Genomic DNA, 22775 nt, shown 5'->3' on the forward strand with positions numbered 1-22775 from the left:
GCCAAGGGGTTCAGAATCTACACTGAGTTGATCGATAACTAAGCAATACACCTCCCCCCACACCCTCCCCCTTTTCCTTAGAGCATGTTCAACCCCCCTATCGTCCCTTTCCTTAAGATAAAGTATGTGTGTTATAAATTTGGTTGAAATCGGCCAAGGGGCTCAGAAGTTATACTGAGTTGATCAATAAATAAGCAATGAACCTCCCCCCACACCCTCCCCCTTTTCCAAAGAGCATTCATATCGTCGTCTCCTTAAGATAAAGTATGTGTGTTTCAAATTTGGTTGAAATCGGTCAATAGGTTCAGAAGTTATGCTGGAACATACATACAAACATACAAACATTGAGTTTTATATATAGATAGATTTATTTTGAAAATGGCCGATTTTGATGCCTCTACGGAGGCTTCCGCAAGGGCCCCGGAGTTAATATGGTGGCTAATAATGACTGTATCGAAAATAAGTTATCCACAATGTTTTTCTTTCAAATTATAAAAATTATATTTTATTAAAAAAAGCAATGATTTCTTTATTGTACGAGATTGAACTTCAACACATTGGAGCTTGAATACAAAAAACATTATTCCTTCATGAATTTTCAAATTTTAGATCGAACACCTTTCATCAAGTTCCGGACAAGTGATACATCACATTTTTTGGACGCTTGGGTCCAAATTTTTTTGAACTCCTGCATATTCCCAGCGGCTTTACCAGTCGTTTTGAAGACCCTCTCCACAATTGCCCAGTAACGTTCGATAGGCCGAAGCTGAGGACAATTCGGTGGATTGATGTTTTTCTCAACGAAATCTGTTCCTTTTTCCGTGACCCAATTGAGAGTTGTTTTAGCATAGTGAGCCGACGCTAAGTCCGTCCAAAATAGTGGGGGGGTATTGTGCTTTTTATACAAAGGCAGCAACTTCTTCTGCAGACACTCCGATCGATAAATTTCCGCATTAACAGTTTCGGTAGTGTAAAATATGGTAGACTTCAAACCGCAGGAATATATTGCTTGCCCTACCAGCACTTTTTTACCAAATTTCTCCACTCCAATCGACCTATCCGCATCGCTTACATCCTCCCCTATGGCGGCAGTATAATATTGTGCACCTGGAAGAGTTTTTGAGTCCTCTTTCACGTACGTCTCGTCGTCCATCAAAATGCATGCATTCGGTCGCTGCAGAATTCGCGAATACAATTTCCGGGCCCTTGTTGCTGCACGCTGCTTCTGTTCTGCGCTTTGTTTGGCGATCTTTCGTTTTTTATAGGTCTTCAGATAATTTCTTTGCTTGATACGTTGGATCATTCCGACGCTCGTTCCTGCTTTTTTAGCCAAATCACAAATAGATATTGATTTATTCCTTCTTATCAGCGAAACCACTTTCTGATCCAATTTCGGGTTGGAAGATCCGGGTTTTTTGCCTCTTCCTGGCAGGTCATCCAAAGTGTAGTGGTCCCCGTACTTGTCAATGATGGCTTTTACACTCGCGTGATAAATTCCAAATCGTTTGGCCAATTTTCGCATGGTTACACCCTTTTCACTCAACCATGTATCCAAAACTTTCTTCTTCACTTCCTTTTCAATGCGCGACATTTTGGAATCGATAAATTTAAACCGTGCAAACAATTAAACGAACGAAAAATGACAGTCAAATGAACAACATGAGGTGATAAATTTGATCAAAGCATCACAAATACAACGTAAATGTATGTGGATAACTTATTTCCGATACACTCCTTATCCGCAGAACCATATCCGAATTTCATAATTCGACTTGTTTTGCAAAATGTTTGAAACCCATATTGCTAATATGGAGCAAGAACATTGAACTGGCCATTTTGAGGTCGGTTCTCAAAGGGTCACTTCGAAGAAACCTGTTGTTGGCCATTTCTGGAACACGTGTCACCATGATTTTTGGTTCTGTTCTAATCCCTATATACAAATCTACCGAAATAATATGAATAGAGACGAAAAAAGTTACATTTTGATGGACTTATATCGCCAAAAAAGGAAGTTGTGATCAAATTTACTGCATCTGACCCAGTAACCCACAGGAATAACTCCGGAATCCGGATACTTAGGAGGACCACATCACAAGTCCCAACATGTATTCTGAATTCTGGGATCCGTACGAGCAGAACAGTGATAAAACCAGGCCAATACGACAAAAATGACGTAATGGCAGCAATTTGAACTTTTTGCTTGTGCTTGAGTTTTATTTGTGGTCGAAGCGGCAGTGAAGCAATTATTCAATCTTCAATCAAATATTTCCTTAACATCAAAAAATTCGCACGCTTTTGAACCACCCTTGTGGGAAGTCGATCTAAAGTGATTTCCCTCCCTGTGCCCAACTATTGCTTGTTCGGATTGCTTCCTGACACAATGGATGTTTATTATGGGGATATTCAGTAGGAAAGCAGTGCAATGGGAACCTAATATGGGGGAATGGGATCCGTGGCAGTTCACCTTTGGCCTCCAACCAGACGGCGTGGCGGCGGCGGTGGACGACGACGACGGAGTGAACCTCAAAGAAATGAACCCGACAACGACAACGGCGACGACGACGACATGGGAGACCAAGGAAAAGTTAAAGCGGGTGGCTTCTATTTGCACTTGAACTCGCTCTCATGTGAGTTAAGTTGCCGAGTACGTGAATGGAGGCAGCTACTAGTGAGCACAAGTGCTGTAGTAAAGTGCGGTGCAGGAAAATAGATACTTTTGGGGTTTCCCAACTGATTCACCTATCGTCGTCGTCGTCGTCACCAACGGGGCTCGGTGGTACCTTAGTTGGGTGCCGTGCTGGGTTGGTTGATGGAAAAAGCGAGGGCGGACGAGAGCATCGAGGTACAACATATCCTGCCTCCAGTCTCGAGTCGAGTGTGTTTGCTTTTCGTTACAATTTTTGCATTCAAGTCTGAACCGACATACCTGCAATTGCTTCCACATAGTAGAGGCGGTGCACACACGTAACAAGCTTGATTCGCTTGAGTGGATTATGGTAAAGGCCAAAAGTTCGGAAGCACTTCTCCTCTCCGCCGCCGAGAGGTGTGTTTTGAGTGATTTTAAGCTTAACCTATTTACGGGGTAATGGAACCAAATATGCTTATGGAAAATCGTTTTTCATGAGTTTTGAGCTCCACTATTATTCGATGGTTTGAATGGAATTTTCGTTCTAAGAAATGGTTTATGAGCTAAATGCCCAAGGGTCTTATGTGTGGTATGTTAGGTTATTTTCCCTTTTCTTATACAGTTCTTTCACATTTATATTTGACCTGCCTCTCAGAATGATTAGTTCCGTAACCAAGTAATAGTATTCCAGGTAATTTAGTCGGTGTTATCAACCCAGAGTTGGTGGATTCAATTTCTTATGTCAAGTGCATCTACTCCCGAATAGACTATTTGCCTGAATAGAAAAATTCGTGCTTTGAAAAAAAGAAGCCACACAAAACTGAAACAAAGCTTCTCCAAATGTTACTTTTGTTCGGATCAAGGCGGACACAATCTTAACAAAGTAAAATTGAAGAAGCTTAGTTCCAGTTTTTGATTATACCAAATAACTTTATACAATGGTTTCAATGGGAAATATTCTTCATAAATTTTTACTCTGTTCGAGTGTTTGATCAATTCGGGCGAATGATCCGGTCTGAAAAGTTGTTATTTCGACATCTTTTACATTCGGAAGTTTGCCTGTCGGGCGAGTGTCATTCTAGCGTTTGTGATAAAATCAAGAGGTACCCATCCATCGTGCCGCGCATTTCGAAGCACTCTATGTCTTTACCGAAAACGATGTCAATAGGCATCATACCGTTGAGGACGCAAAGTGCATCGTGCGACACGGTACAGTACGCGTTCGCAACTCTTAGGCACATGCTCCTATATAACAACAACCACCTCAGTCTTGTTCTAACTTCCTGGAACTCATCCACTCTTCCACAATTGCGATCGAGTGAGCTGCAGTCATCTCCACCTCTTCGATCGATTCGCCGTTGACCTCCAGCGCAATATTATCTGCGAAGCCGACGATTACCACGCCCGCCGGGAACTTCAACCTCAAGACACCGTCGTACACGACGTTCCATGACACCGGACTTGCGGAACCCCTGAGGTTATGTCAACGCACTTCCGACCCGCCTCCGTGTCGTATACCAGTACTCGATTCTGGAAGTAGCTTCCGAGAATCTTGTACAGGTACTCGGGAATTTCAAGACGCAGGAGCGCATCTGCAATAGCTGCCCAACTGGCACTATTGAAAGCATTCCTCACGTCGAGAGTCACTACTGCACAATAGCGAACTCCCCTCCTCTTACGCTGGATAGCTATCTCCGCGGATTTGGTAACCGGCAAGATAGCGTCTACGGTCGACTTACCTTTTCGGAAGCCAAACCTTCCCAGCCGTATCAAGCACGTATATTTGTCTATATGCCGACGGATCCCCCGGTGGTTTTCTCGCCTTTGGCAAAAGGACCAAGCTCTGCCTTTACCATGTTTCAGGGAAGACTTCCTCGTCCAGGCATCTCTGCATGACAGATCTGAACATCTCGGGAGCCTCAGCAATGGCCGCTTTGATGGCCAGGTTCGAAATACCATCCGGTCCTGGCGCCTTACCTACACTAAGGGACTGTGCAATCCCCGCAAGTTCCGCTACGGTAACTCTTCCCTCGTAAGCCACCCTGGCCCCTGGCAGCTCCACAAAGTGAGGCCAGGGACTTGGGTCATGACGTGGGAAGAGCCCCGCGATGATTCTCTCCAGAATCTCTGGATACCGCTCTGTAGGGGTCATCGCCCCACGTGTTTTGGCCATTAATGACCTTATAGGCGGCACCGCATGAATTCGCGTTTTCACTTTGACACAGGCCTTCGCAGCAGGCTTTTTTGCTTGATCTAATCTTAGTCTTCAGAGCGGCTCTAGCAGCCTCAAATGCCACTGGTCGTTCAACACGCTCCTCTTCTGTGCGTGCTCGCTGCATCCACCTCCGTGCCCGTAGGCAGGCGCGGCGCAGGTTCGCAATTGCTTGAGTCACCAGTGAGCCGGTGGCCTCCCATTCCTAGTGTGCACTTTCCTAGGCATGGTGGCATCGCATGCACGCGAGAGTACTGTTACCAGCTGCTCGCCGCTCCGACCGAGAGTATTGTGCTCGCGGCGGAGCGCTTCCTTAATCACCTCGTCGTCGAAGTACGATGTCTTCCATATACGAGGGCTAGGCCTCGCCCCTTCTTCCGTCCGCTGAATGCTGGTCGTATAGTCGATACTGTAGCGAATCGCCAGGTGGTCGCTGTGAGTGTAGCCATCATCTACCCTCTAGTTCGAACCACTCGTTTAGCAAGGGCTCCAGAACGTAACGTCGATAATCGACTCGGCCCCGTTCTAGCTGTAGGTACTCTTGGTACCGACAATGGCCAAGTTCATATCCAACATGGCCAGTGATTCCAACAGGATCTGCCCCGTTGATTCGTAGAACGTCTTCCCATTCCACGGCCCAAGCGTTGAAGTCCCCGCTATCACCACCGGCCTACGCCCCATCAAGTTAGCCGTCAAACAATCCAGCATACGACCAAACTGCTCGATCGACCATCGAAAAGGCGCATAGCATCTGCAGAAGAAGACCCCGTTGACTTTGGCAATGACGAAGCCCTCGTGTGTCGAAGACACCAACTTTTGGACTGGATATTTCCCCGTTGGCCATATCGCCTCCATTTCAGACCCATCGGTGACCCAATTACCGTTCCTGGCGGGTACCCGGTAAGGATCCGCTATGATGGCGATATCCGTCCCCCATTCAGCAACTGTCTGACACAGCAGTTGCTGGGCTGCATCACAGTGGTTCAGATTTAGCTGCGTTACCTGCACTGTTATTGTGCAGCACGCTTAAACGCCGGGTCATAGCTTTGCTGAAACAAATCAAACAATTGGGAGGGTTCATGCAGCCTTATCTCCCTCCAATCCGCAGCGTCGACAGAGCTCGCTTCTGTCAGGGCCTTTGCAGTCCCATTGCTTGTTCCCCGGTTCCAGGCACTTGAAGCAAACTTCGGGTTGCTCGTATAAGCCCACAGGGCACACCGACCATCCCACCTTGACGCTCCCTAACTTGACTACCTTGGAGGCATCCGCTGCAGATAGCCGAACCAATGCTACCTGCGTCCCTTCCGGACCATTCCGTAGCCGAACGGCTGCAGTGGGCGTCTCTACTTCACACTGTCACCGCAGTGCCGTGACGAGCTCTTCGCCTTCGGTGATCTCGTCCAGGTCTTTAAACCCTTAGATTCACCTCCGTCGTGAGTGCCCTCACCTTTACCGTCTCGCCTAGGACTTCCTCCGCCAATTTCTTGTAGGCGGTGCCCTTTTGCAAGACGCCCCGCTTCAGCTCGAGGATCATCTCGCCCATCCGGGTACATCTTATTCGACGTACGTCGGCGCCGAGTTCACCGAGCTTGACGTCACTCCTCATCACCTTCAAGACATCCACTTAGCCTCGTCCGTCTTGATGACTAGGGCATCGCCCCTGGAGCGATTGATGCCTTGTTCTTGACCAGGGTCCAGGAGGCGTCATCCCCCTCTATTTCCCTGGTCTGGGGCGGCTGAGAGCTCTCAGCCTGCCGTAACCCATTACCACCAGGTCCTTCCTCCCCCGGTTTTGGAGGTACCAGCTTCCCAGCCCCACTACCCTTGTTCGGGGTAGTAACCCTCCGCGTTTTGGAGCGGCCCCCAGGAAGCTCATCCCCTGGAGACTGTCTCCCCCGTTTTTGTGTCTGCTCCGTTGGAGCAGTCACCCCCGACGAGCCCGCGAATACTTGAGCCTCAGACTGGGTAGACTTTGGCACCACAATCTTCGCTGGCACGCCCACGGTTGATTCGACCTTGCCCGAGTCCGCGAATCCTTGGGCCTCAGTGCGGGTAGACCTCGACTCCACAGATTTCACGGGTTCGCACTTGGCCGTCCCGACCGCCTTCTCCAGCTTGGCGTCCAACATCGACTTTCGAAGTTTCAGCAAGCTCCCCTTGAGGTCCTTGCGGTGGCGGAAGCTCCCTCGATACCGACGACGCGCATCCATTGAAGGCTATTTCGATATCAACACTACTATTACACCTGGTCAGCAAGTCCTATGAACTTTCTCTCCTCAACGGGTTACCGGGTAGTCGGAACAAAGATTCTGGGTGGAGAATAGCGTCCGGTACAATGGTGCCTCGACGACCTGAAACCGGGCCTTCAACGCGTTGCGATCTACTCGGCCTAGTCCCTGGCGGTGGATCTGGCCTACACCGATGAAAAAATATCTGGTGGCGATATTTACCCCGGATCCGTTCTCCCTTGTCTATGAGCCATTCAGCTCCCCACATGATATAGGTCTAATCATAGTCTATTAACTACATTCTCACGACATTCATCACCAATTTTTACGTTGAGCCATTCAAGCCATTCATTCTGTGAAGCAGATAGACATGGTCAGCAAGAAAAACCGAAGACGAAGGAGAAGATGTTTATGCACACTTCTGAGGAGAAGGCAGTGGAAAGTGTAGCAGCCAATCACAAGGAGAACAAGCCGAAGCCGTGTGTAGCCTGTCACAAAATCAAGGATTGCCACAGCTTCCGCAAGATGACTCTCGAAGATCGCTGGAAATTGGTTCAGGAGCGGTTCCTCTGTCGTCGTTGTTTAGGTTCTCACGGCAGATTACCATGCAAGGCAAGCAACTGAGAATGGTTGTGAGGATCGGCACCACATGCTACTACATCCCGGAAATCCACAATTATCTAGAGCAACCTAGAAAACCCAGCAACTACAAGCACAGTTACCGTTCATCGTCAGCCCAAGCAAACCGTCCTGTTCCGGATTCTACCGGTGTCGCTACACAAGATTCGACTTGAATGAAGTGCATACTGTGAAGAGTCTCAACCTTCCGGCCCAGTCATTGGCCTTCAGTGAACTTACCAATCAATTTCCCCATCTACAAAGACTACCTGTCCAAAGCTACGCGACCGCCGTTCCCACGATCCTGATCGGCTTGGATAATTCGTTTGTGATGGCAACACGGAAAAGTAGAGAAGGAATTACAGGCAGTCCGATCGCAGCCAAAACCAGGCTGGGCTGGACAGTCTATGGAAGTACGTGTGGCGAAGTGGTCCAGTCCACCCATCAGCTGTTTCACATTTCCGTTCGTTCGCCCGATCAAGAGCTCCACGACCTAGTGAAGGAGTTCTTTCTTTGGAAAGTGCGGGTGCTGTAACTTCCACGAAAGAGAGCGGCGATGATCGACGTGCCCGTCAAATTCTGGAAGAGACTACTGTACAGACGGAATCAGGGAGGTTCCAGACCGGCTTGCTGTGGAAGTGCGACCACGTGGAATTCCCGAATAGTCGGCCCATGGCGGAAAAGCGGTTCCGCTGTCTCGAGCGCCGTCTAGCATCAAGGCCCGACCTATACGACAACGTGAAGATCCAGATTACACAATACCAAGCCAAGGGATACGCACATAAGGCTAGTCCGGAGGAATTTGCCAGTTTCGACCCCGAGCGGACCTGGTTTCTGCCGTTGAACGTCGTTACAAACCCAAGGAAGCCGAACAAGGTTCGATTAGTGTGGGACGCTTCCGCTAAAGTCCAAGGGCACTCGTTCAATTCTGCTCTTCTTGCTGGTCCGGACTAGCTCGTACCGCTTCCGGCGGTTCTGTCTTCGTTTCGCCAGTTTGAGGTGGCCATCAGCGCTGACATCTGCGAGATGTTCTACCAGATCTTGATTCGGCCTGAGGACCGATCGGCACAGCTGTTCCTGTGGCGGGACGATCCCTCCAAGCCCTTCGAGGTGTTCGTCACGAACGTAGCAACGTTCGGCTCCACCTGCTCACCTTCTGCAGCTCAATTCGTCAAAAATCGGAACGCCGAAGAGTTTTCCGAAGAGTTTCCGCGGGCAATCACAAAACGCCATTATGTAGACGATTTTCTGTGCAGCGTGGACACCGAGCAGGAAGCAGTGGAGCTAGCAGAACAGGTCAAGTTAGTGCACTCCAAGGCCGGATTCGTCATTCGAAATTGGCTGTCGAACTCTAGTTACGTTCTCACACGGGTCGGGGAACAGCCAACAGAAATGATGGAAAAAGTTTGGATTGACAGGTCGGACGCTTACGAACGCGTTCTCGGAATGGTCTGGAAGCCTGAACCGGATGTCTTTGTTTTCCAAGGTGTTTTCCGAGAAGAAATCCAGGCTCTACTTTCGGATGGCGCTGTTCCAACCAAACGAGAAGTTCTGCGCACTGTGATGAGCATCTTCGACCCCATCGGACTGGTAGCCATCTTCGTCATCCACGGAAAAGTGCTTGTGCAGCATATCTGGCGCTCTGGACTTGGTTGGGATGAACGCATTGGTGACACACTGCTTGAGCAGTGGAAGCGATGGGTCAAGTTACTCCAGCAGCTGAATCAAGTCGAAATCCCACGTTGCTACTTCCCTGGCTACTCTTCCGAAGGCTACAGAACCGCCGAGCTGCACGTTTTCGTAGACGCTTCCGAGGAAGCCTTTGCAGCCGTAGCATATTTCCGAATCGTCGAAGAAACAAGAGTTCGATGCTCGTTGGTGTCAGCGAAGGTTGCCCCCTTGAAACTGCTGTCGATTCCCAGTCTAGAGTTGTCAACCGTCGTTCTCGGTGCCCGACTTTCGAAATCCGTCATTGAGAACCACACACTTCCAATCAGTCGCAAAACGTTCTGGAGTGATTCCTGCACCTTTCTCTCTTGGTTGCGGGCAGATCCCAGGAAATATCGGCAATTTGTCGCATTCAGGTTGACAGAAATCCACGATCTCACGCAGGTCGATGAATGGCGCTGGGTGCCATCGCGTATGAATGTCGCTGACGAGGCCACAAAGTGGGGCAAAGGTCCCGATATCACCTCCAGCAGTCGCTGGTTCCAAGCTCCAAAATTTCTATACGAGCATCCGAATTCGTGGCCACAGCAAACAACGAAAGAAGAGGAGTTTTCGGAAGAACTTCATCCGATTAATCTTCACCTTGAAGTAGCCAGGGAAGAGCTGCTGCAGTACGAACGGGTTTCAAAATGGGAGCGCCTGGTCCGTGCTGTATCCTACGTACGCTTGTTCGTGGACAATCTTCGTTGCAAGGCAAAAAAGCAATCACCAAGCAACACGGAATGGTTAAATCGGGGCGAACTGCTGCGTGCGGAGAAACAAATCCAACACGAGGCTTTCGGGGACGAGCTTGTTATTCTGAAGAAACCAAGAACTTCCCGCTGGTGAACAACAGAGACTTAAGAAAACTAGCAAGATCCTCAAACTTTCACCCTTTCTGGACGAGCAAGGTGTCATACGGATGGACGGCAGGATTACAGGTGCACAACAGGTGTCCTTCGATTTCAAGTTCCCGGTCATTCTTCCCAAAGGGCATGAAGGAACAAAGCTTCTTGTCGATTGGTATCATCGGCAGCACAAGCATTGCAATCCTGAAACTGCGGTCAACGAGATGCGCCAGAAGTTTCATGTGTCGGAAATGAGAGTTGTTTTCAAGCAGGCCGGAAAACATTGCCAGTGGTGCAAGATTTACAGGGCAGCGCCGGAGATCCCGAGAATGGCTCCGCTTCCACAAGTAAGGACGGTGTCACATGTGCGACCATTCAACTATGTCGGCGTTGACTACTTCGGGCCGATCCTGGTTAAGCAGGGACGTAGCGAGGTAAAACGTTGGGTCGCGTTGTTCACCTGCTTGACCATCCGCGCAGTGCATCTTGAGGTGGTGCATAACCTGACTACAGAGTCCTGTAAGATGACGGTAAGGCGATTCGTTGCACGGAGGGGGCCCTGAGGAAATTTTCAGCGATCGGGAACCAACTTCGTGGGTGCAAGCCGCGATCTGAAGGAAGAGCTGTAGAGAATCAACGGTAACCTCGCCGGAACGTTCACTAATACGGTTACGCAGTGGCGTTTCAATCCTCCATCGACACCGCATATGGGGGGGTCTTGGGAACGCATGGTCCGGTCGGTCAAAAGCGCACTGGCATCAATTTCCATAAGGGGCGAGCCGGACGACGAAATCCTTCGCACGTTTCTAATCGAGACTGAGTCAATAGTAAACTCGAGACCACTCACCTACTTGCCAATCGAGTCCGAGGAGCAACAAGCACTTTCCCCTAATTGCTTTCTGATGATCAGTACTAGCGGAGTAAATTAGCCGGCAAGGGTCCAATGTTCGGGTGCGCGCTGCAACTGGGACCTATGCAAACAATTGCTGCATAGGTTCTGGAGTCGCTGGGTCAAGGAATATCTCCCTACGATCACCAGGCGCACGAAATGGTTCAGAGATCACAAGCGTTGAAGTTGGAGATTTGGTAGTAGTAGTCGAAGACCGTATCCGGAATGGGTGGCTGAGAGGACGTATACTACGTGTCTTTCCGGGACGTGACGGGCGCATACGGAATGCTGAAGTGGAGACAGCCAATGCAGGAGTGCTGGTTCGGTCAATCGCCAAGCTGGCAGTTCTGAAGGTCGGTAGTACCGCTGAAGATAACTTCGAGCAATACGGGTCGGGGATTGTTACGAACGGCGAGAAACCAGCACCCCGTTGCGAAAGGGTCACTCGATCCACTCGCAGCAGAAAGCAGTGAATGTCATCGTATCTATGCGTCACGGCTGTCATACGGGAGCTTGTTATATTTACATACCATTTACATACCATACCACAAGTTAGTTAAAATGCGCTTACAACTTGAACATTGAATTAAAATCATATTCTAAAATTGCTTATACATTAGTTAAAATTAAGTAAAAACTGTTGGACAGTGGACAAATTAATCTTAAGGACTAGAAATGTAAGTAACAACACAATCACAAACAAAAACTGGAATTAATTGGACTTGATTAAATTGCAGCTTAAAAGCTGACTCATGTGCAAAACATAAACGAGTCGTGCTATGAGATCGTCCGAAACATTTTCTCCAAAGCTGTGCCAACAGTGATAGAGCATGAAAATACAAACAACTTTCTAGAATATACCAACTCTCTATCTCTTAACGGTAACGAGTTATGGCAAATTTAAAAAAATCGTACTGGAACCAATCATTCCGTCACGACGCAAATGTTACCATATTTTATGCACAGGCGACACACACCTCTAGACCGGAATTGGACTCGAACATGAATACGTTTATTTTTGAAAACCATAAAGTACTAATGCGTTGTTCCCATTACATTTTATTATGCACGAGGAAGCACCATCACCGTTAGACGGTTCATTCTAATCTTGATTCCTCGAAAAAGCAGAAACAACGAATATTGAACGGTTTTACGAATTGCCTACTCCAGTCTCATTATCTTCCTATTCATCAATTTAAATAAAATCGAAAAACTGTCGCACAAAGCATGTTTCCTCCAATAGCTTACTAATGCCGAAGCCGACGAAATCGATCGCAAAACTTGGCAACCAATTCTCCTTTCAATTCGAAGAAAAACGTGACCCATGCTCGATCTCCGGCGGCATTGTCGTCATCAGCGGTCGATTTGATTCCCAACTTTCCCTACGATCCTTCCCGCCTTGCCATCTCCGAGAAGGAGACCCATTCAATTAAATTGCTATATACCTTTTCGTTTATCCTATTAAATACCTTTCGCCCGAAAAGAAAAGAATCAATAAATGCTTCTCTCACTGTTCGGTTCTAAAACTCTCTACCTTATTCTGCGAAAGTCAACGACGACGACATGAACTCAACGAAGATGAGCCTCCTCGTGTCGGTTCGATTTTAAATTCTCGAACACCGAGGCACCGTGCGTTGTTGTTGGGACAAAGTGAAAGTACGAAAGCATTCCGAAATTCCGGTCTTACTATGGAATAGAACACCCCCATTCCAGCAAATGTCAGTCGGCCTCCACTTTAATTTCTTGGGCAGCATCAGGAGACATTTAAGAAGTTGAACTTTGGTGAGCGCATCAGCCTGCCCCGATCCAAGAATAACATTCCAGGATGCCATCTTCCTGTATTGGGAACATCCTAACTATTCCTAGCAACCATCCGAACATAAGCGTAGCGTGGGGTGCTGTTTCAAATTGCGAACAGAATGCTCGCCGAATTCGGAACGACATCAGACCTAGCTACGAATCTGGAATCGCAACGATTGAGCTGGGCAAACACCGGCGATTTTGAATACGCTGCTGTCGCTTAAGTGGGTAGGTTAAAGTTTGCGATGAATGGCAGCAGGAGGGCTGACTGCAGGAAAACAAGGAAACGCGACATTTGAATCAACTTTGGAAAACGACAATGACGACGACAGAGGAATTGAAAGTTGAAGCGAGAACACCTTTCACGGAGAGGGGATGATGATGGTGGTAGTCAGTTGGAGAGCAACGTCTCAACGCGATTCCATCGAAGACGGTTGAACGCTGTCTGGGGAAGTGGGTCAAAGGGCTCGAGAAGAATGAAGGAGTAAAATTTAATTTACCGAATTCAGAAACGTCACCCGAGCGGAACATTGTAAGTGTGTATTTAAGTTCGGGGTGCGTGGGAGGTGGTTTCACCTTGTCGGTTCGACAGAGCCATGGAATGTCGTGAGGAAACTCGGCAACTCCGACTCAGAACCATGATTGGAAAGTGCAAAGCTTTCCTTTTGTGAGGTCATCAAGCAGGGAAATAGCAATTCCAACGGATAACTAGCATGATAGCCTTTGCGTGTGCTTGCCGGCATGTCGAAAAGTTATAAGTAGGAGTCTGGCAGTTGCCCATTGTTCGATGGATAAAGTCAGGTTTGAGAAAATCGACCCGATGGGTATATTATGTAGAAGCTATGGCACGTGACAGAGCGGAAAAAGCTGTGGTAATTTGTCTTCATCTTTAGATTGTTAATTATTTAGTCAAGGCAACTGTGCTTTTGATTTGCAGTATGAACGATACCATTTATTATTGTTGGATACGACAAACTAATTAATTTCATTAAGATTTTCCGAAATACAAACAGAGTTACTGTTCCGGTTCTTCTTATACCTCCCATATATATTCGAATTTCCACGGGAAATTCATTCAAATTTCCACGGGAAATTCATTAACGGGAAAATTCATTCAAATTTCCAGAAAAAAAATCATTCGGCTTTCCAGGGGAAATTCATTCGAATTTCCAGGGGAAATTCATTCGAATTTCCAGGGGAAATTCATTCGAATTTCCAGGGGAAATTCATTCAAATTTCCAGGGGAAATTCATTCAAATTTCCAGGGGAAATTCATTCGAATTTCCAGGGGAAATTCATTCGAATTTCCAGGGGAAATTAATTCGAATTTCCAGGGGAAATTAATTCGAATTTCCAGGGGAAATTAATTCGAATTTCCAGGGGAAATTAATTCGAATTTCCAGGGGAAATTAATTCGAATTTCCAGGGAAATTCATTCGAATTTCCAGGCAAATTCATTCGATTTCCAGGAAATTCATTCGAATTTCCAGAGGAAATTCATTCGAATTTCCAGGCAAATTCATTAGAATTTCCAGGGCAAATTCATTCGAATTTCCAGGGAAATTCATTCAATTTCCAGGGAAATTCATTCGAATTTCAGGAAATTCATTCGAATTTCCAGGAAATTCATTCGAATTTCCAGGGGAAATTCATTCGAATTTGCCAAGGGAAATTCATTCGAATTTCTCGGGGGAAATTCATTCGAATTTCTCGGGGTAAATTCATTCGGAATTCCTGAGGGAAATTCATTCGAATTTCCCGGGGGAGATTCATTCAAATTTCCCGGGGGAAATTCATTCGAAATTCCTGGAGGAAATTCATTCGAATTTCCAGAGGAAATTCATTCGAATTTCCAGAAGAAATTCATTCGAATTTCCAGAGGAAATTCATTCGAATTTCCCGGGGGAAATTCATTCGAATTTCCCGGGGGAAATTCATTCGAATTTCCCGGGGGAAATTCATTCGAATTTCCCGGGGGAAATTCATTCGAATTTCCCGGGGGAAATTCATTCAAATTTCCAGGGGAAATTCATTCAAATTTCCAGGGGAAATTCAATCGAATTTCCAGGGGAAATTCATTCGAATTTCCAGGGGAAACTCATTCAATTTCCGGGGAAATTCATTCGAATTTCCGGGGAAATTCATTCGAATTTCAGGGAAATTCATTCTGAATTTCCGGGGAAATTCATTCGAATTTCCGGGGAAATTCATTCGAATTTCAGGGGAAATTCATTCGATTTCCAGGAAATTCATCTGAATTTCCAGGGAAATTCATTCGAATTCCAGGAAATTCATTCGAATTTCCAGGAAATTCATTTGAATTTCCAGGGAAATTCATTTGAATTTCAGGAAATTCATTCGAATTTCCAGGAAATTCATTCGAATTTCCAGGAAATTCATTCGAATTCAGAAATTCATCTGAATTCCAGGGAAATTCATTCGAATTTCCAGGGGAAATTCATTCGAATTTCCAGGGGAAATTCATTCGAATTTCCAGGGGAAATTCATTCGAATTTCCAGGGGAAATTCATTCGAATTTCAAGGGGAAATTAATTCGAATTTCCAGGGGAAATTAATTCGAATTTCCAGGGGAAATTAATTCGAATTTCCAGGGGAAATTCATTCGAATTTCCAGGGCAAATTCATTCGAATTTCCAGGGGAAATTCATTCAATTTCCAGGGAAATTCATCTGAATTTCCAGGGAAATTCATTCGAATTTCCAGGAAATTCATTCGAATTTCAGGGAAATTCATTCGAATTTCCAGGAAATTCATTCGAATTTCCAGGAAATTCATTCGAATTTTGGGAAATTCATTCGAATTTCCAGGAAATTCATTCGAATTTCAGGGGAAATTCATTCGAATTTCCAGGGAAATTCATTCAATTTCAGGGAAATTCATTCGAATTTCCGGGGAAATTCATTCAATTTGGGAAATTCATTCGAATTTCCGGGGAAATTCATTCGAATTTCCAGGGAAATTCATTCCAATTTCCTGGGAAATTCATTCGAATTTCAGGGGAAATTCATCTGAATTTCAGGGAAATTCATTCGAATTTCCGGGGAAATTCATTCGAATTTCCGGGGAAATTATTCTGAATTTCCGGGGAAATTCATCTGAATTTCCAGGGAAATTCATTCGAATTTCCGGGGAAATTCATCTGAATTTCCGGGGAAATTCATTTGAATTTCAGGGAAATTCATTCGAATTTCAGGGAAATTCATTCAATTTCCGGGGAAATTCATTCGAATTTCCAGGGAAATTCATTCGAATTTCAGGGAAATTCATTCGAATTTCAGGAAATTCATTCAATTTCCAGGGGAAATTCATTCCAATTTCAGGGGAAATTCATTCGAATTCAGGGAAATTCATCTGAATTTCCAGGAAATTCATTCGAATTTCAGGAAATTCATTCGAATTTCAGGGGAAATTCATTCGAATTTCCAGGGAAATTCATTCCAATTTCAGGAAATTCATTCCAATTTCAGGGAAATTCATTCAATTTCCAGGGAAATTCATTGAATTCCAGGGAAATTCATTCGAATTTCCAGGAAATTCATTCGAATTTCCAGGGAAATTCATTCGAATTTCCAGGGAAATTATTCAATTTGGAAATTCATTCGATTTCAGGAAATTCATTCGAATTTCCAGGGGAAATTCATTCGAATTTCCAGGGGACATTCATTCGAATTTCCAGGGGAAATTCATTCGAATTTCAGTTCATTGGAATTTCCAGGCGAAATTTAGTCGAATTTCCACGGGAAGTTCATTCGAATTTCCACGGGAAATTCATTCGAATTTCCAGGGGAAATTCATTCGAATTTCCAGGGAAATTCATTCGAATTTCCAGGGAAATTCATTCGAATTTCCAGGGAAATTCATTCGAATTTCCAGGGGAAATTCATTCGAATTTCCAGGGGAAATTCATTCGAATTTCCAGGGGAAATTCATTCGAATTTCCAGGGGAAATTCATTCGAATTTCCAGGGGAAATTCATTCGAATTTCCAGGGGAAATTCATTCGAATTTCCAGGGGGAAATTCATTCGAATTTCCAGGGGGAAATTCATTCGAATTTCCAGGGGGAAATTCATTCGAATTTCCAGGGGGAAATTCATTCGAATTTCCAGGGGGAAATTCATTCGAATTTCCAGGGGGAAATTCATTCGAATTTCCAGAGGAAATTCATTCGAATTTCCAGAGGAAATTCATTCGAATTTCCAGGGGAAATTCATTCGAATTTCCAGGGAAATTCATTCGAATTTCCAGGGGAAATTCATTCGAATTTCCAGGGGAAATTCATTCGAATTCCCAGGGAAAATTCATTTGAATTTTCAGGGGAAATTCATTCGAATTTACTGAGGAAATTTATTCGAATTTCGAGGCGAAATTCATTCGAATTTCCAGGGAAATTTCATTCGAATTTCCAGTCGAAATTCATTCGAATTCCCAGGGGAAATTCATTCGAATTTCCAGGGGAAATTCATTCGAATTTCCAGGGAAAATTCATTCTGAATTTCCGGGGAAATTCATTGAATTTCCGGGGAAATTCATTCGATTTCCGGGGAAATTCATTCGAATTTCAGGGAAATTATTCGAATTTCCAGGAAATTCATTCGAATTTCCAGGGAAATTCATTCGAATTTCCAGGGAAATTCATTCAATTTCAGGGGAAATTCATTCGAATTTCCAGGGAAATTCATTCGAATTTCCAGGGAAATTCATTTGAATTTCAGGGGAAATTCATTCGAATTTCAGGAAATTCATTCTGAATTTCCAGGGAAATTCATTCCAATTCAGGGAAATTCATTCGAATTTCCGGGGAAATTCATTCGAATTTCCAGGGAAATTCATTCGAATTTCCAGGGAAATTCATTCGAATTTCCAGGGAAATTCATTCGAATTCCAGGAAATTCATTCGAATTTCCAGGGAAATTCATTCGAATTTCAGGAAATTCATTCGAATTCCAGGAAATTCATCTGAATTTCAGGGAAATTCATCTGAATTTGGGGAAATTCATTCGAATTTCAGGGAAATTCATTCGAATTCCAGGGAAATTCATCTGAATTTCCAGGGAAATTCATTCGAATTTCCAGGGAAATTCATTCGAATTCAGGGAAATTCATTCGAATTTCCAGGAAATTCATTCGAATTTCCAGGGGAAATTCATTCGAATTTACAGAAATTCATTCGAATTTCCAGGAAATTCATTCGAATTTCAGGGAAATTCATTCGAATTTCAGGGGAAATTCATTCAATTCCAGGGAAATTCATTCGAATTTCCAGGAAATTCATTCGAATTTCCAGGGAAATTCATTCGAATTCAGGAAATTCATTCGAATTTCCAGGGAAATTCATTCGAATTTCCAGGAAATTCATTTCAATTTCCAGGGAAATTCATTCGAATTTCCAGGGAAATTCATTCCAATTCAGGGAAATTCATTCAATTTCCAGGAAATTCATTCGAATTTCCAGGAAATTCATTCGAATTTCCAGGAAATTCATTCTGAATTTCCAGGGAAATTCATTCAATTCAGGGAAATTCATCTGAATTTCAGGAAATTCATTTCAATTTCCAGGGGAAATTCATTCGAATTCCAGGGAAATTCATTCGAATTTCAGGAAATTCATTCGAATTTCAGGAAATTCATTCAATTTCCAGGAAATTCATTCGAATTTCCCAGGGAAATTCATCTGAATTTCAGGGAAATTCATTTGAATTTCCAGGGGAAATTCATTCGAATTTCAAGGGGAAATTCATTCGAATTTCAAGGGGAAATTCATTCGAATTACAAGGGGAAATTCATTTGAATTCCAAGGGGAAATTCATTCGAATTCCAAGGGGAAATTCATTCGAATTCCAAGGGGAAATTCATTCGAGTTTTAAGGGGAAATTCATTCGAATTTCAAGGGGAAATTCATTCAATTTCAGGAAATTCATTCAATTCAGGAAATTCATCTGAATTTCCAGGGAAATTCATCTCAATTCAGGGAAATTCATTCGAATTCCAGGGAAATTCATTCGAATTTCCAGGGAAATTCATTTCGAATTCAGGAAATTCATTCGAATTTCCAGGGAAATTCATTCAATTTCAGGGAAATTCATTCGAATTTCCAGGGAAATTCATTCGAATTTCCAGGAAATTCATTCGAATTTCCAGGGAAATTCATTCGAATTCAGGAAATTCATTCGAATTTCCAGGGAAATTCATTCAATTTCCAGGGAAATTCATTCGAATTTCCAGGGAAATTCATCTGAATTTCAGGGGAAATTCATTCGAATTTCCAGGGAAATTCATTCAATTTCAGGAAATTCATTCGAATTTCAGGGAAATTCATTCGAATTTCCAGGAAATTCATCTGAATTTCCAGGGAAATTCATTCAATTTCCAGGAAATTCATTCAATTTCCAGGGAAATTCATTCGAATTTCCAGGGGAAATTCATTCGAATTTCCAGGGAAATTCATTCAATTTCCAGGAAATTCATTCGAATTTCCAGGGAAATTCATTCGAATTTCCAGGAAATTCATTCAATTTCAGGGAAATTCATCTGAATTTCAGGGAAATTCATTCGAATTTCCAGGAAATTCATTCAATTTCCAGGAAATTCATTCAATTTCCAGGAAATTCATTCGAATTTCAGGAAATTCATTCAATTTCCAGGAAATTCATTCGAATTTCAGGGAAATTCATTTGAATTTCAGGAAATTCATTCGAATTTCCAGGGAAATTCATTCGAATTTCCAGGGAAATTCATTCAATTTCCAGGGAAATTCATTCAATTTCCAGGGAAATTCATTCAATTTCAGGAAATTCATTCGAATTTCCAGGGAAATTCATTCGAATTTCCAGGAAATTCATTCAATTTCAGGGAAATTCATTCGAATTTCAGGAAATTCATTCGAATTTCCAGGGAAATTCATTCGAATTTCAGGGAAATTCATTCAATTTCAGGGGAAATTCATTCGAATTCAGAAATTCATTCGAATTTCAGGAAATTCATTCGAATTTCCAGGGAAATTCATTCAATTTCAGGGAAATTCATTCGAATTTCAGAAATTCATTCGAATTTCCAGGAAATTCATTCGAATTTCCAGAAATTCATTCAATTTCCAGGGAAATTCATTCGAATTTCCAGGAAATTCATCTGAATTTCCAGGAAATTCATTCGAATTTCCAGGGAAATTCATTCGAATTTCAGGAAATTCATTTCCAATTTCCAGGAAATTCATTCAATTTCCAGGAAATTCATTCGAATTTCCAGGAAATTCATTCGAATTTCCAGGAAATTCATTCCAATTTCCAGGAAATTCATCTGAATTCAGGAAATTCATTCGAATTTCCAGGGAAATTCATTCGAATTTCCAGGGAAATTCATTCGAATTTCAGGGAAATTCATTCGAATTTCCAGGAAATTCATTCGAATTTCCAGGAAATTCATTCGAATTTCCAGGAAATTCATTCGAATTTCAGGGAAATTCATTCGAATTTCCAGGAAATTCATTCAATTTCCAGGGAAATTCATTCGAATTTCCAGGAAATTCATTCGAATTTCCAGGAAATTCATTCGAATTTCCAGGGAAATTCATTCGAATTTCCAGGAAATTCATTCGAATTTCCAGGGAAATTCATTCGAATTTCCAGGGAAATTCATTCGAATTTCCAGGAAATTCATCTCGAATTTCCAGGAAATTCATTCGAATTTCCAGAAATTCATTCGAATTTCCAGAAATTCATTCGAATTTCCAGGGAAATTCATTCGAATTTCCAGGGAAATTCATTCGAATTTCCAGGAAATTCATCTGAATTTCCAGGAAATTCATTCGAATTTCCAGGAAATTCATTCAATTTCCAGGGAAATTCATTCGAATTCAGGGAAATTCATTCGAATTTCCAGGAAATTCATTCGAATTTCCAGGAAATTCATTCGAATTTCCAGGGAAATTCATTCAATTTCCAGGGAAATTCATTCGAATTTCCAGGGAAATTCATTCGAATTTCCAGGAAATTCATTGAATTTCCAGGAAATTCATTCGAATTTCCAGGAAATTCATTCGAATTTCCAGGAAATTCATTCAATTTCAGGAAATTCATTCGAATTTCCAGGGAAATTCATTCGAATTTCAGGGAAATTCATTCGAATTTCAGGGAAATTCATTCGAATTTCCAGGGAAATTCATTCAATTTCCAGGAAATTCATTCGAATTTCCAGGGAAATTCATTCGAATTTCCAGGGAAATTCATTCCAATTTCCAGGGAAATTCATTCAATTTCCAGGGAAATTCATTCGAATTCAGGGAAATTCATCTGAATTTCCAGGAAATTCATTCGAATTTCAGGGAAATTCATTCGAATTTCCAGGGAAATTCATTCAATTTCAGGGAAATTCATTCGAATTTCCAGGGAAATTCATTCGAATTTCCAGGAAATTCATTCGAATTTCCAGGGAAATTCATTCGAATTTCCAGGAAATTCATTCGAATTTCCAGGAAATTCATTCAATTTCAGGGAAATTCATTCGAATTTCCAGGAAATTCATTCAATTTCCAGGAAATTCATTCGAATTTCCAGGAAATTCATTCGAATTTCCAGAAATTCATTCGAATTTCCAGGAAATTCATTCGAATTTCCAGGGAAATTCATTCGAATTTCCAGGAAATTCATTCGAATTTCCAGGAAATTCATTCAATTTCCAGGAAATTCATCTCGAATTTCCAGGAAATTCATCTGAATTTCAGGGAAATTCATTCAATTTCCAGGGAAATTCATTCGAATTTCCAGGAAATTCATTCGAATTTCCAGGGAAATTCATTCGAATTTCCAGGGAAATTCATTCAATTTCAGGGAAATTCATTCGAATTTCCAGGAAATTCATTTCAATTCAGGGAAATTCATTCAATTTCCAGGAAATTCATTCGAATTCAGGAAATTCATTCGAATTTCCAGGAAATTCATTCGAATTCAGGAAATTCATTCAATTTCCAGGGAAATTCATTCGAATTTCCAGGGAAATTCATTCAATTTCCAGGGAAATTCATTCAAATTCGAATTTCCAGGGAAATTCATTCCAATTTCAGGGAAATTCATTCCAATTTCCAGGAAATTCATTCGAATTCAGGAAATTCATTCAATTTCAGGAAATTCATTCGAATTTCCAGGAAATTCATTCCAATTCAGGAAATTCATTCCAATTTCCAGGAAATTCATTCGAATTTCAGGGAAATTCATTCAATTTCCAGGAAATTCATTCAATTCAGGGAAATTCATTCCAATTTCAGGAAATTCATTCGAATTCAGGGAAATTCATTCGAATTCAGGGAAATTCATTCAATTTCAGGAAATTCATTCAATTTCAGGGAAATTCATTCGAATTTCAGGAAATTCATTCAATTTCCAGAAATTCATTCCAATTTCCAGGGAAATTCATTCGAATTTCAGGAAATTCATTTCCAATTTCAGGGAAATTCATTCGAAATTCAGGAAATTCATCTGAATTTCCAGGAAATTCATTCGAATTTCCAGGAAATTCATTCGAATTTCCAGGGAAATTCATTCGAATTCAGGAAATTCATTCCAATTTCAGGGAAATTCATTCAATTTCCAGGAAATTCATTCTAATTTCCATGGAAATTCATTCTAATTTCCATGGAAATTCATTCCAATTTCCAGGGAAATTCATTCGAATTTCCAGGGAAATTCATTCGAATTTCCAGGCAAATTCATTCGAATTTCCTGGCAAATTCATTCGAATTTCCAGGGAAATTCATTCAATTTCAGGAAAATTTATTCAATTTCCAGGAAATTCATTCGAATTTCCAGGAAATTCATTCGAGTATCCAGGGGAAAT

The 22775-nt window shown here is 42.9% G+C and overlaps 2 protein-coding genes across 2 annotated transcripts in view; one reads left to right on the forward strand and one right to left on the reverse strand.

Moving 5' to 3' along the window:
• Positions 1-22775, reverse strand: part of LOC134219785 (carboxypeptidase N subunit 2-like) — a 427553-nt gene that overhangs the window by 292612 nt on the left and 112166 nt on the right. The window lies entirely within an intron of this gene.
• On the forward strand, positions 8357-11601 carry LOC134222466 (uncharacterized). Its single transcript, XM_062701620.1, has 4 exons — positions 8357-8560; positions 8639-10204; positions 10248-10758; positions 11279-11601. The coding sequence occupies exons 1-4, from the start codon at positions 8357-8359 to the stop codon at positions 11599-11601; spliced, it is 2604 nt and encodes an 867-aa protein (XP_062557604.1).

Source organism: Armigeres subalbatus, chromosome 3, assembly GCF_024139115.2.
Source record: "Armigeres subalbatus isolate Guangzhou_Male chromosome 3, GZ_Asu_2, whole genome shotgun sequence".
Classification (NCBI taxonomy): domain Eukaryota; kingdom Metazoa; phylum Arthropoda; class Insecta; order Diptera; family Culicidae; genus Armigeres; species Armigeres subalbatus.